Here is a 14727-nt window from a genome sequence, read left to right as displayed (position 1 = left end):
GCATTTAACCAAACTCCTCCTATGAGATAATCACATCAACACTATATCTTTGGGGGGCACCTGGCTGGCTCAGTTGGTAGCACAGGTGATTCTTGATCTCCGTGTCATGCGTAGGGTCGTGAGTTTGAGCTCCACCTTGGGCACAGAGATTACCTAAAAAAAAACAAAAACAAAATTTAAAAACACCACACACACACAAAGCACAAAAAATACCATATCTCTGGTCTCTAAACTTTTAAAAAAGCATGTTCCCTATCTGTAAAAAAAAAAAAAAATTAAGTGTACACCCACGATTAGGCATATTTCTCAGTAAAGTACTGTATATACGCAGCCTTCTGTTGATCCATATATATTAACTATTAGTAAATCCTAGTTCTTAGTTTTTATGAAAAATAAAGATAAATACAGGATCTGATCTAAGATTTTCTTCCCACACCCCACTGTCCCCCAACGAATTACAAATCAGCATCTCTAACCCAAAGCTGGGTGAGGGGAGGGTGACGCTGGCACAGTGATGGCATCTTTCAGGCTGCAGGGTGGTCTGAGAAGGACTTGGGAGTTCGGCCTCTTCCCTCAGTGGGCTGGGATTGGTGGTGGAGAGGTTCGTGGGCAGGAGCACCTCCCACAGTGCTGCCACCCCCTTGAGCCAGCGGGAGGTGGGGTGAAGTTGAGCCTGGATTAGCCGGGGAGTGGGGGGGGGGCACTGGGAGGCTCCTAGAGCTGCACGGTGGCCAGAGAAGGGGGTGTGGATAGGCGAATGCACCATGCCGCTGCAGGACGACACCCTCCGAGAGGTGTGGGCCTCGGACAGGTCCGGAAGTGCCCCCCCCACCTCAACCTACCTGAACCCTGGGGGGCCCAGGTGGAGGGGCTGGGGAAGGGCAGGAAAAGGGGAGGAAGACAGTCTGATTCCTTTGCTACCCTCAGCGGACATGAGGAGGAAGGCTCGGATATCCAGCAGCGCCCCAAGCAGGTATGTCGCCCCTGCTTGGAAAGGAGGCAGGGAGAGCCCCCCACCCCCCACCCCTGCCTCAACTGTCTGTAAACCTCCTCAGGGTAGCGGATCTGGGAGTGAGACGCATTCCCCTTCGGCAGCGTCTGGAGGTTGCTTTCCTTTAGGGTGTGTGTGTGTGTGTGTGTGTGTGTGTGTGTGTGTGTGTGTGTGTGAGACTTCGAGGAAAGGGATGTTTGGGGGCATGGGATGTCCAGGGGAGGAATTGGGCCTTGGGGCCTTTGGGGTGGCCATGGTGCACGGGAGGGGTCATGGTTCTCCACCCCAAGAAGGAGGCTGCTGTTCCCCTCCCGATAATCCGCGGTTATTTCTGGCGGCTCAAGAGATTAGAGGGTCATGCTCAGCCCTCAGAGCCCCCCCCCCTTTCTTTCCTCTCCCTCCTCCTGACCCCCACTCAGCAGCGACCCGCCAAGGGGCAGAAGTTGAGGAAGAAAAGGACGGAAGCCCCCGAGTCCCCCTGCCCCGAGGGATCCAAGCCCCGGAGGAAACCTGGAGGCGGGCGGGGGGCCGAGCCCGGGGGTGCCCCCAAGGGTGAGGGACGCGGGAAGGCTGCGGCCGGCCCTGGAGCCTCGAGGGGGTGCAGAGGAAGGGAAATGGAGGGGTGGGAGCCGGCCGGAGTAGAAGTGCGTGGGGGCCGGGCGGGCGATGAATGAAAGCCGGGGGAGATCCCCACCGCGAGGAGCCGGAGGGGGCAGCGGCCAGGGCCCCGGCGCCGTCGGAGGAGGGGGTCTGGCCCTGCCTGACCCCGGCCTCTCGGCTCAGCCGGGCGGAGGGGGAAGCCGCGGGAGGAGCCCGCCCCGCAGCCGCCCGAGGCCCGGACGCCGCAGACGGTCTACACCAAGTTCCTCAGAGACCCCGAGGCCAAACGCGACCCGCGGGAAACCTTCCTGGTAGCGCGAGCCCGGGACGCAGTAGACGGTGAGAGGCCGGCGGGAAGGTTGGGAGGGGGGCGCTGGAGAGAAGGAGCCAAGTGGCTGGACAAGAACAGCGACAGAGCGGCGGAAAACCCGGGGAAACAGCCTCCCCTTCTCTGGCCTTCTCTTTGAGCCAGAAAACAAAACAAAACAAAACAAAACAAAACAAAACAAAACAAAGAAAACCCTTTATTTCCGGATGGGGAAACTGAGGCACGGAGGGGTTGAGAGTTTTGTCTTCAACTACAGCTAGGGGCCAGAGGTAGCCCAGATGCGTCTGGCTGGAGGTCAGAAACAGACAAGGACAGGGAGCAGCGAAGTAGGAGAAACCGTGAGAAACAGCCCAGGTGCGGTCACTGGGGGCAGAGAAGGGCCAAACTGGAAGGCAGGCAGGAGTGTGTAAGGAGGTGAGAGTCCCAGAGAGAGAGAGGGGAAGGTGCTACAGACAAGGGCATCCCCCCAGAACAGGATTGCCTAGCCCCTAGCATTCCCCCCAACTCCAGCTCACTCCCCCAAGCAGCCTGAGGTCACTCCCTCCTGTTCCAGGAGAGCCTCCCGCCTCTGGCTGTCATTTCCCAGGAATCTGGAGGGGACTGAGCCCCCAGCTAATGGGACACATCCCAGCCCCCATTATGAGGAGTTTCTACCTACAGAGGATGAGGAGGAAGAAGAGGAAGACCATGAAGAGGAAGAGGAAGAGGAGGAGGAGAAAAAGAAAGAGAAAATCCCTCTGCCTCCCAAGAAGCCTCCTAAAGAGAAGACTTCCGCAGGCATCAAGGAGAGGAGGGCCAAGGCCCAGGGTCAGAAGGGTGAGTGTTGAGGGTAAGAAGGGAGCACACAGACGTGTAAAACTAGCCCTGTCCTTCAGCGGCTTGGGGGCCTCGTCCATACGCCAGAGTTCACACATCAAGAAGTTACCCAGCGCCTGGACACGAGAGTTTCTCTCCCTGGTGGTGTCGTCCCCCTGATGGTCCTTAAGTGCATAGCCTGCCTGGGGGCTCTGTGAGCCAGGGAGGGCAGAGGATTTTAGTTTTCGTTGTGATTTTTCAGCTTTTTAAAAAACTCAATATGAATCATTGTTATAATTTCCATAAAAGCATCAAAGTGATTACTGTAAAAATCAGTCAATGAATAAATGCTGTGATGGCTCTCTGGCCTGGGCACCTCACCCTACAGGTACCCCAGTCTGGTTTAAAGGTGGACAGGTAGCTGGCACCTTGGGCCCCTGTGAGAGAGGGAGAGAGTGCTCTCTGTATCACCTGCCAGAGGGGGTTTTCTGGGGATGGCATGGGAGCTGGGTTTCATTCATTCATTCATTCATTCATTCATGTATTCTGTAACACCAATAAGCTCCTGGTGTTTGTCCAGCCCTTTATGGACTCAGGATTAAAACTTGATGAGCAGAAGACAGACTCTGGGCCCTTGTCAGGCCATGATGAGTGGGTTGGAAGGTGGTCTTCAGCCCCAACAGGCTCTTCTTTGTCTAACCCCTACCTCCATTTCCAGGGGACCTGGGAAGCCCTGTCCCCCCATCCAAACCTCTTCGAATGAAGAAGAAGGAGGTACCAGCGGGGGAGGGGACCAAGATGAGAAAGACAAAGAAGAAAGGTGAGACTAGCCTCTGGAGGAACAGGGGACTCCGGATGTGGTGGAGGGTGACTCCTTCACATCCACACACACAGGGTCTGGGGAGGCTGACAAGGACACCTCAATGAGCCCGACCAGAGTGACAAAGAAGAGCCCAGCAGCCATGTTTCTGGTGGGGGAAGATGGCCCCGCTGAGAAAGCTCAGAAGAAGAAAGGTGGGTGGCAGTGGCCTCCGGTATCAGGACATCTAGAGGCAGTCCTGGGGGTCCTGGAGTCAGAAGACTTGGGAGGCATCTTGACCTGCCCACGTTAATAGCTGTGACTATTAAGGCAGGTATTGTAGCCTTTCTGAGGCCCCTATAACAGTAATGTGGGATGATTCTCTTGTGGTTGTGGGGAGGGTCCAAGTGAGACATGGGTGTTAGATGTACTTTGCAAACCATGAAGTGCTCTGCAGGGTAAGGGGTTAACAGGCTCGTTCCACGCCCAGGCACTCCCAAAGGCTCAGAAGAGGAGAGGAAGGAGGAAGAGGAAGAGGAGGAAGAAGTGACAAAGAACAGCAATCAGAAGGGCAAAGCGAAAGGAAAAGGCAAAAAGGTTGGGGCCCAGAGGGGAAGGGGACTGATGTCCTCAGGGAGCAGTGGCAGGGGCCTGGGTTTGGGGGACTGGAGTATGGAACCTCGTTGGGGGGCTGGGGCCATGAAGTCACTTGGGGTTAGAATCATGACTCCCTCTCTGATGACAGGCTAGGAGGACAAAGGGCACCAGACTTATGAGAAAAGAAAAGGCTGTTGTGGGGTCACCATGCTGGGATTGGTGCCCTGGGGGCCTGATGTTATCTGGGCTCTAAGCCCTCCCCTCCGCAGCCTAACATCAGACATGGTCAGAGAGGCTCACACAGCCCCAAAATGAAGAGACCCCATTTTCTTTTTCTTTTTAATTTTTTTAAATGTTTTATTTTATTTTTGAGAGAGAGAGAGAGAGAGCACGAGCAGGGGAGGGGCAGAGAGAGAGGAAAACACAGAATCTGAGGCAGGTTCCAGGCTCCAAACTGTCAGCACAGAGCCCGATGCAGGGCTTGAACTCACAAACCGTGAGATCGTGACCCAAACTGAAGTTGGACACAACCAACCGAGCCCCCCAGGTTCCCTGAGACACTCATTTTCTGTACCCGGGAGGTAGAACTCACAGGCAGACAGGGACACGTGTACTCACCCTTGGGCGCACTGGCTGGCTGTAGTTGTAAGAATATTTGCATGCTACTGCTCTAAGTTCTCCAAGTGCTTTCTGCTACCCCACCCCGGACCACCCACCCTTCCAGCAACTGAAGGGTTAACAGTGGCTGACAGGGGCCTCCTGCGCCCTCCCCCAGGCCCACCAGCATCCATTCTGACCGGGCATTCTCCATGAGCAGAACAGGTTGTTAACAGTTTGAATATTCCTCTTCCTCACAAATAGGACTCAGGTACCGACATGCACAGGCGGGACCAAGCAGGAGAGAGAGGGCCAGTTGGAGAAAGAAAGCGATGAAAGTCTTTGAGAAATTGGTTTCCACAAGCAGAGAGATCACCATGAGGGCAGGGCTGGGGGCTTGGCCATGTGGGCTTATGAGCCTGTTCAAGAGTGGTCGGGTCTTGGGGGACCTGATTCACATGGGCCCACATCACCAGGTACCGATATATAGACTGCAAGGCCAGTTTATTATCTCCCATGGGGAATATAACCACGGCACAGCCTTCAGTACAGTAGGCTCTAGAAATTGACAGCTGTGGAAATGTTTGAATAAGCTCTGGCTTTCTCCACATCACATTCCAAACATAGTCTTGTGTTTCCAAAGTTTCTTCTGGAGCAGCCCGGAGTGGAGAAGATGTTCAAGGGTCCGCAGGCTAAGGGCCTGCTCGCTGCCACCAGCCTCACCTCACACACAGTCCCAACCTGCCCTCAGCAAAAACAGCCAACCACAGCGTATCGGGGATTCCCAGTGACTCTCACGTAGCACACACCCGGGCTGGCCGTCCCTCGTCCTCCCGTCTTGTGAGGGATAGCACATGAGGGCAGACGGCACCAGGTTTGTGAGAAGCAGAAGGGCAGCTGCGGGGCCGCCAGGCCAGGCCAGGCCAGCCTACGTTGTAATGCAACCAAACTGCTCTGAGGAGTTTTTCCCTGAGCAAAATAAGCTTATTTATTCATTCATTGTCTTACCTCTGTATTGCTGTGTAGCAAACCACCCCAAAACTTAGTGCCTCAAAACAACAAACATTTATTTTCTTCATTCCTGTAAGTCAGGAATGTAGGAGTGGCTTAGTGAGGCACGTACTTCTGGCTCGGGGGTCTCATGAGATTGCAGTCAAGATGTCAGCTGGGTCTGCAGTCACTCTGAAAGCTTGACTGGAAATAAAGAATCCACTTCTAGAATGGTTCACTGTCATGATTGTTGGCTGGGGCCCTCTCCATAGGGCTGCCTGACTGTTCTCATGACAATGGCAGCCAACTTCTCTCAGGGCTCAAGAGTGGCCCAAGAGGGGCGCCTGGGTGGCTCAGCCGGTTAAGCGGCCGACTTCGGCTCAGGCCATGATCTCGAGGTCCGTGAGTTCAAGCCCCGCGTCGGGCTCTGTGCTGACAGCTCGGAGCCTGGAGCCTGCTTCAGATGCTGTGTCTCCCTCTCTCTGCCCCTCCCCTGTTCATGCTCTGTCTCTCCCTGTCTCAAAAATAAATAAACGTTAAAAGAAAAAAAAAAATTAAAAAAAAAAAAAAAGAGTGGCCCAAGAGAGACAGCAAGGAGAAGGCACGATATCTTTCATGACCTAGCCTTAGACTAATCACTTAGAAGTGACCCATCACTTCTGCTATATTCCATCGGTCAGAAACACCGACCCTGATACAGTGTGGAAGGGGACTACACAAGGGTGTAAATACCAGGAGGCAAGGACCACTGGGGCTCGTCTTGAAGGCTGGCTACCACATTCACTGAATATTTACTACACAGTATAATAATACCAGTAGCTAATACTACGGTAACACTATGTGCTTAGAACACAGCAATTCATACCTTCGGCCTCACCTCAGTTCACCCCTTGACATCATGTCCACTGAAGGAAGGTCTTTCTAAGGCCCTGGCTCTCACAGGAGGCTGCACAGCATTTAAAGCCTAGTTACACTTCTTACTAGCTATATGAACTTGGGCAAGTTGCTTAGCCTCTTTGAGCCTCAGCTCCTTCATCAGTAAAATTGGACAACTACTTCAGTAGTTACTGAGAAGGGAATTAAACCATGTAACATTTGGAAGATCCTTAGAACTATGCCTGGCACATTGGTAGGCTTTATAGGAGTGTTTGTTTAATGTATCAATTAAGTAAGGTCTGTCCCGGGTGTCCAGCCCCAACTTACGCATTTCTCAGATGGAAACACCGAGTCACAGTTAAACTGGGTAAAGAGTTGGGGCGCCTGAGCGGCTCAGTTGGTTAAGCGTCCAGCTTTGGCTCAGGTCATGATCTCGCAGTTCGTGAGTTCGAGCCCTGCATCGGGCTCCGTGCTGATGGCTCAGAGCCTGGAGCCTGCTTCGGATTCTGTTTCCCTCTCTCTGCCCCTCCCCTGCTCACACACTCTCTCTCTCTCAAAAAATAAACATTAAAAACAAATTAAAAAGGAAACAGGGTAAAGAGTTAGTGGTGGAATCAGGATTTGAATCCAAGCTGTCTGGTTCCAGAGCCCAGGCTCTTAACCACAAGCTAAGCAAAAAAGAAAGCGCCAAGCTCCCCAGAGCCTCGTATCGTGGGCTGCTGAGCCGCTGGGGAAGTGTGAGGGGCCCAGCCCACTGTAGCTGACCCGTCTGTTCTCTTCCCACACAGAAAGCGGTGAGTTGTCCGGCCCACCCTGCCTGTGTCCCAGCTCCGGGGGCCTGCTGAGGGCAGAGGAGCTAGTGCTGTAGGCTGATACATGCTGTGCCCCCACCCAGAAGGAGGAGAGAGCCCCATCTCCACCCGTGGAAGTGGATGAACCCCGGGAGTTTGTGCTTCGGCCTGCCCCTCAGGGCCGGACAGTTCGCTGCAAGCTGACCCGGGACAAGAAGGGCATGGATCGGGGCCTGTATCCCTCCTACTTCCTGCACCTGGACACAGAGAAGAAGGTGGGTAGGGGAGAGGCGGCAGGGGAGAGAGAGGGCAGGGGGCAGGACCCAGGCTGAGGGTGGAGCTAGAGCCAAATGTGGTGGGGAGTGGTGGATACAGGACAAATAGGCCTGCTCTCTCCCCCCACCCTTCTCTTTCCTTCACCCATCTTCGCCTCCCATCCTCTGTCACCTGTCTCCCCCTGTCCCCAGGTGTTCCTCTTGGCTGGCAGGAAGCGGAAACGTAGCAAGACGGCCAATTACCTCATCTCCAGCGACCCTACCAATCTGTCTCGAGGAGGGGAGAATTTCATTGGGAAGCTGAGGTAGGGCTGGGAGGCCCAGGACCGCAAGAACACCATGGCGGGTCACTTTCGTCTCCCTGTGCCCGGCAGTGTCCACCACACTGGACCCTCTGGAAACGTCCCCTGACCCAGGGGTTCCCACACTTTAAATGTGTACAGATCACTTGGAAGTGTTGTTAAAATGGCTCAGTGGGTCTGGGTTTGGGGCAAGATTCTTCACTTTTCTTTTTCTTTTTGAGAGAGACAGAGACAGAATGTGAGTGGGTTGGGGCAGAGAGAGAGGGAGACACAGAATCGGAAGCGGGCTCCAGGCTCCGAGCTGTCAGCACAGAGCCCGACGCGGGGCTCGAACTCACAAACTGCGAGATCATGACCTGAGCTGAAGTCGGACACTCAACCGACTGAGCCACCCAGGCACCACTTTTTTTTTTTAATGTAGATTCTTCACTTTTTTTTTTTTTTTACGTTTACTTATTTATTTTGTGAGAGAAAGAGAGGGCAAGTCGGGGGGGGGGGGACAGAGAGCATTTCAAGCAGCCTCTGCGCTGTCAGCAGAGCCCGATGTGAGGCTCAGTTGCAAGAACCCTGAGATCAAGAGTTGGATGCTTAACCGACTGAGCCACCCAGGTGCCCCTCTTCATTTCTAATAAGCACCCAGGTGATGCCCATGCTACTCAACCCTGTACCTCACTTGGAATAGGTCATAAGGTCCATGAGGGCAATGCCCATGCCTGTCTTGTTCATGGTTGAATTCCTAGCACCTGGCACATAGTAACTACTCAATAAACATTTACTAAGTGAATGAAAAAAACAAATACCTGGCACCTACCCTGTGCTGTGTCTCCCCATATATCTCCTCTAATCCGCATTGCAAATCTGAGAGGTAAGGGGAAGGTGAATCCCTGAGTCAGGACTTATTTCTTTTATGTATGTGTTAATAAACACATACAGTCTACCTATGTGTCAGGCATAGTTCTAATTTCCAAATATTAATCCATTTAATCCTTTTATTGGCCAAATGAGGAAAACACTGTTATTATGCCCATTTTACAGAGGGGGAAGTTGAGGCTCAGAGAGTTTAGCTTGCCTAGGGTCACACAGTAAGAGATGGATTTGAGATCTGAAGGCTGCCCAGTGTCCTTCCAGATCCAGCTTTATTATTTTTTTTTCAACGTTTATTTATTTATTTTTGGGACAGAGAGAGACAGAGCATGAACGGGGGAGGGGCAGCGAGAGAGGGAGACACAGAATCGGAAACAGGCTCCAGGCTCCGAGCCATCAGCCCAGAGCCCGACGCGGGGCTCGAACTCACGGACCGCGAGATCGTGACCTGGCTGAAGTCGGCCGCTTAACCGACTGCGCCACCCAGGCGCCCCCAGATCCAGCTTTAAAGAAGATCTCATGAGGGAAGCGTGGGGCAGAGGACATGAATTGCTCTGTCCTACGACACCCATACCCTTGACACAGGAAGCTCTCCGAATTGCCTGGCTGGGAGGAAGGGTCTTGGAGGAGGGGTACAGAATCCCCTCAGCCCTGCCCCCAGCTCCACCCTGCTTGCAGGTCCAATCTCCTGGGCAACCGCTTCACTGTCTTTGACAACGGGCAGAACCCGCACCGCGGAGGAGGCAGCACTGATGTGGGGCGCCTTCGGCAGGAGCTGGCAGCTGTGATCTATGTGAGAACTCGGCCTGGGCCCCCTGGCAGCACCCTCCCCTTTGCAGGGGCCGACCTAACAGGTGTGTCCCTCCCAGGAAACCAACGTGTTGGGCTTCCGAGGTCCCCGGCGCATGACGGTCATCATCCCAGGCATGAATACGGAGAACGAAAGGGTCCCCATCCGGCCGCGAAATGTGAGCCCAGCACCTCCCTGACACCTCTCCCTGAGGGTCCTACTCCCATGTGACCCACCCATGACCCACTCCTGGGGAGCTGGGGGGGTGGGGACTCAGCTTGCCCACACCCAACTTCCGGAGCACACTCATCACCCTGTGTCACAAATTCATTCTGGAAACTTGTGGAATGAATTCAGGGGTTTCGTCATTGAATTCACAGAAACAAATGCAATGAGGACTTTTTTTCCAGTTTACCCCAGACCATCCATTCATATATTCATTCAACACATGTATATTGAGTGCTGAGGATTATTCTAGGAAACTGGAAGATGTCAGTGAATAAAACAAAGATCTGACCTCATGAAGCCGGCATTCTAGTGGAGGAGACGGACAGTAGACAATAATTGTGATAAGCAAAAAAATTGCATAGTACGTTAGAAGGCGATAAGTGGTATGGGAAAAAAAAGAAAACATCAAACAGGAGAAGAGAGATGTGCGTGCGTGTTCCATATTAAATACGGTGGTCAGAGTAGGCCTCACTGAGAAGGTGACATTTAAGCAAAGACCTGAAGGAGGTGAGGGAGCAAGCCTGTGGATATCTGGGGAAAGAGCATCCAGGCAGTGGGAAGAGCCAGTGCAAAGGCCCTGAGGCAGAGTGGTGCCTGGTGGGTTTGAGGTGAGAGGTGAGAGTGAGGGGTAGATTGGACCTGTACAACTGGTTTCTACCCCTGGGAGAAACAGGAAGCCACAGCAGGGTTCTCAGGAGTGACATGATTTGACTTTTATTTTAAAAAGCAAAGGTTGCTTGTTTTTGTGTGTGTATGTGTGTGTGTGAGGGAGAGGGTAAGATGGAGAGATAGGACATCTAGGTGGCCTCCTTAGGTGTCAGTCCCTTGCTCCGCTGCCTTAGCACTGCAAGTCAGTGAGCCCAAGGTTTCACAGACAGGCGGACTGGCATGCTCCATGCTCTTAGTCAAGTCACTTTACTCATTTACAATGAAAAATCACAGCCACCAGCTGATCACGCATCCTTCCCTGCTGGAAAGTCACACCGTATTGACTTTCCATGGGGCACGAGGCATGTAGGGTCCCACAGTTACTCCTTCCATGCCTGGAACAAACACACAAATGCTCCAGAGGCAGTGCGTCCTGAGCATGTTTGGGCTTCGTAAGAACCACCCTGTGCTGCTTTAGGTAACTCTTCTCCGTTTCACAATTCATTCATTCTATGATCATTCATTAAAGCCAGGCACCGAGGATCCAAAATCAACACAACAGTTACCATCAGAACCATGATATTTACTGAGCATTTACTCTGCGCCAGGAACTGATCTGAATAACATTCCATGCACTATTAACTTATTTAATCCTCACAATACTCTGTTGTGAGGGAAACTGAGGCACAGGGACATTAACAAACTATTGTACCCGCCCTTAGAGTATCTAATGTTGTCCATTAGAGTACAGTGGGAGAAACCATAAAAGCAAGGTGTCACGGAGACTCACAGCTAAGACATCTAAATCAGACATGGGGTCAGGAAGGCTTCGGGGAGGACATGATCTTGAGGGGACTCACTCTAAGCCATGAATGTGACTCAGGAAACTTGGGAAAGAAATATTTCAAGAGCACTATCATATAGACACCATTCCTTCCTTCAAGAAACTCTCTTCCAGGACATCTTAACTGTTTACCTGTCTCTGCAAGCGCCACTGTGAGCTCCTTGTGGGTCCCAGAATGTCTGGTTCATCCTTGTAATCAGGTACCAGCATGTGGCCATTCCTAAGACCCCTTGGGTATCCACAGCCCAGAGCACCTGCTGTGTGCCCGATGCTACTTTCCATTTTCCAACCCTCCGCTTTGGCATCCCACAGCAAAACCCCGTTCTCACAGATGTAGCCCATGCCCACAAGGACACCACAGAGACCAAAGGTGCTCTCAAGGATCCCCTGAACGGATGTTGATATCCAGGCTGCACGCTAACACAGACACGCAAAGGCGTGCTCAGGTTCCTAGGCCCCTTCCCCTCGGTCCCGAGATACCTCGGCCCCCTCTAACCGCCCTCTTCCTAATTCTCCCCCTGGCACCCCAGACCAGCGATGGGTTGCTGGTGCGCTGGCAAAACAAGACACTGGAGAGCCTCATCGAGCTGCACAACAAGCCCCCCGTCTGGAATGAAGACAGCGGCTCCTACACCCTCAACTTCCAAGGCCGAGTCACACAAGCCTCCGTCAAGAACTTCCAGATCGTTCACGCCGATGACCGTGAGTGTCGGAGGGCCCGAGCCACCACCTCCAGAATCCCAACCCTCACTGAGGCCCTTTCCCCACCATCCCTCTTGCGTGCACGCTTGCGTGCTCTCACTCTCTCGCTGCACCCCCCCCCCCCCCCCCACAGCTGTCCTTTATTGCTGGAGCCAGAACAACCAGGAAGGTTACTCCTGGGGCTCATTGTTCCAGGCCTTCTTTCTAGCATTGACCAGAGCCTGGGGTAGATACTGGGATACCCTGGGTAAGAGAAACTGTGTTGAAGGGAGAATTAATCTGCTGGAGTTTGAAAACCACTATAGCGCAACGTCTATGTGGTCAAAGATGGTGCTGAGGCTCAGAGAGGGCAGCGCCTTCCCCAAAGGCAGCAACTCCAGGAGGTTCCACTGGCCATCGAAATTTATTTCAAAAACACTTGCACAGTGCTTTCCATGTGCTAGGCACTGTTCTCTGGACTTTACAGATACTGAATCATTAAATCTTTTCAATAACCCCGTGAGGAAGGTATTTTTGTCGCTATTTGGCAGATGAGAAAACTGAGGCACAGAGAGGTTAAGTAACTTCCCCAAGGTCATGAAGCAATTAAGAGGTAGAGCTGGCTTGAGAACGCAGGTGGTCTGGCTCCAGAGCCCCAGCTCCTAACCCCTTCAGGATGGCTGCCTTGTAGGGGTAGGGAATATTAATCAAGCATTTCTGAATGCCTACTCTATTGTCCTCTCTCCAGTAAGGTCAAAGGCCTGGCCTCGAGGAATTAGGGAAAAAAGATATGCCCAGAAAACACAATTAAGTACAAATGTCCCTGTTACAAGCCTGGGGGAGAAGTTCCCACTAGGGTTAAGGAAGTTTGGGGATGGAAAGATATTCTCCCAAGGGACACCAAGGTTCCCAGGATTGGCTACCATTGAGCAACTTCTCCATCCCCCACTCCATCCTAGGGATGGTTCCCCAGTGTCACCTGTCCCAAGGCCTTGGAAAACTGCTCTCCAGATCACATTTCTGGTGGAGCCTGGTCTGCAGAGATCAGGGGTATTTTTAGCAACTTCCTGTCTCTATGGATGCTGGGGGAGGTGTTGGGACTAGGGTTGGGAACCTGGACCAGATATGGGATGGGGTTGAGTGGAGCCACTGGATAAGGAAGGATTCAGGGGGCTAGTTAAGAGATAGAGCCTGGCAGTCTAAGATGGGACTTGGTGTCTGGGGATGGGAAGAAGGAATGAGGCCAGAGACAATGGAAAGAAAAGGATTCTAGGCTTGGGGAAGTGTGACAGGTTCCTATATTTAAGTGCCTGTCATACACATAGCCCTAGGTGGCAGAAGATAAGGCAGGGTCCCTGCCCTCAGGGGCTTACAGTCAGTCAGAAGTCTGGTAAACCGGCAGGTGGGACTGGTTGGGCCAGATAAGAAGGGGTGGATGGGTGGAGGGGTGAATACTTGAGAGGGTGGCTGAGGATTAGTGTTCCAATACAAGGGAGGGGAACTGTTCCCAGTGTTGAGGGGGCTGTCTGCCAGGAATGGGAACCCAGGAGGTCGTGGGCCACCCCACCCCTGTCTGTGTCCACAGCCGACTACATTGTACTGCAGTTCGGCCGCGTGGCCGAGGACGCCTTCACCCTAGACTACCGGTACCCGCTGTGCGCCCTGCAGGCCTTCGCCATCGCCCTCTCCAGTTTCGATGGGAAGCTGGCCTGCGAATGACCCCAGCAGCCCCCAGCGCCCCCAGCGCCCTCCAAGGGTGGGGGAAAGGATTCAGTGGAGGGTTGCAGTGTCTATTCACCAAAGCCCCCACTGAAGACTCCTCTCTTGTCGGGGGCTGACCCCTCACTGTCTCTGAGTGACCTCCATCCACTCTCCAGCCTGGCACAGGCCGAGGCAGGGGAGGAGCTCAGACGGCGGTCCGACAGAGATGAAGAACATCTGGAGTTGGGAGCCACACATCTGGTCGCGGAGCTAGCCTGCGCCGCTTCACCAGCCGCCCCCCCTTCCCCGCCCCGCGCCCCAGTCACTTCCTGTCCAGGAGCAGTAGTCAGTGTTGTTTTAACCCCCTCCGGGATCGTACTAGGGCTCCGCGGAGTGGGGCGGGTTCCGAGGAGGGGGTAGGTGATGAGGGACGAAGACCGGGTACCCACGTCCCCAATAAAGCCGCGTCCCAGGCCCAGCGAGCAGTGGTTCTTCAGCGCGTGCCGAGAATTGGGCGGCGGGAGGGGTCCGGAGCGCGGGAGAGGTCCGGAGGGCGGGCTGGAGGCCTCCCTCCCCACACCCCCACCCCGCTCCCGCCCAGGCCCGGGGCACTCCCGCGTCCCCTCCCCCGCGCCCAGCGCCGGTCCTACCGAAACTCGGCGGGCTCGTAGTGTCGAGACGCCCCCCGCGGGGGCCCCGGGACGAGAGGGAGGGCCCCGGAGGTCCAGGAAGAGGGGGAAAGGGAGAAATTCGAGAAACAAGCCTCTCGGGGAGAACCAGACAAACCGGGTCCGGGCATGGAGGGCGCAGTCGCCAGGGCGGGGCGGGGTCTGGGGCCCCGGGAATTGGGGGCGGGCTCTCGGGCCGGAGAGGGCGCTCCGCCTCGGCAGCTCCGGACTCGTGGGGGGGGGGGGGGTGCGGGTAGGGAGCCCTGAGGCCCGTGCGCTTCGGCCCCCCGGGGCTCCTCGTGACGCGGCACCCCGACGGGAGTCCAGCCGGCTAGGCGGGAGCTCCGCCCTCGGCCCCGCCC

The 14727-nt window shown here is 54.2% G+C and overlaps 1 protein-coding gene across 6 annotated transcripts; it reads left to right on the top strand.

Annotated features, from left to right (window-relative positions):
- The first annotated feature begins 709 nt into the window (after window positions 1-709).
- On the top strand, window positions 710-14175 carry TULP1 (TUB like protein 1). 6 transcript variants are annotated; one of them, XM_086706669.1, is made up of 14 exons: window positions 710-811; window positions 928-973; window positions 1414-1543; window positions 1775-1930; window positions 2580-2735; window positions 3433-3534; window positions 3609-3728; window positions 4004-4110; window positions 7469-7639; window positions 7832-7944; window positions 9484-9598; window positions 9675-9773; window positions 11846-12017; window positions 13582-14175. In XM_086706669.1, exons 1-14 carry the CDS (start codon window positions 765-767, stop codon window positions 13713-13715), a joined length of 1668 nt encoding a protein of 555 aa, XP_086562795.1. In that variant the 5' UTR covers window positions 710-764; the 3' UTR covers window positions 13716-14175. The 6 variants fall into 6 exon arrangements, with proteins under 6 accessions (XP_086562795.1, XP_086562796.1, XP_086562799.1 ...); XM_086706673.1 differs by having other exon boundaries at window positions 727-811; window positions 1411-1543; XM_086706670.1 differs by lacking the exon at window positions 1775-1930 and having other exon boundaries at window positions 1411-1543.
- Window positions 14176-14727: the final 552 nt, after the last annotated feature.

Source organism: Puma concolor, chromosome B2, assembly GCF_028749965.1.
Source record: "Puma concolor isolate L17-30 chromosome B2, mPumCon1.1.hap2, whole genome shotgun sequence".
NCBI classification, from domain to species: Eukaryota; Metazoa; Chordata; class Mammalia; order Carnivora; family Felidae; genus Puma; species Puma concolor.
The sequence above is the reverse complement of the archived record's forward strand: the minus strand, read 5'-3'. Positions and strand labels throughout refer to the sequence as shown.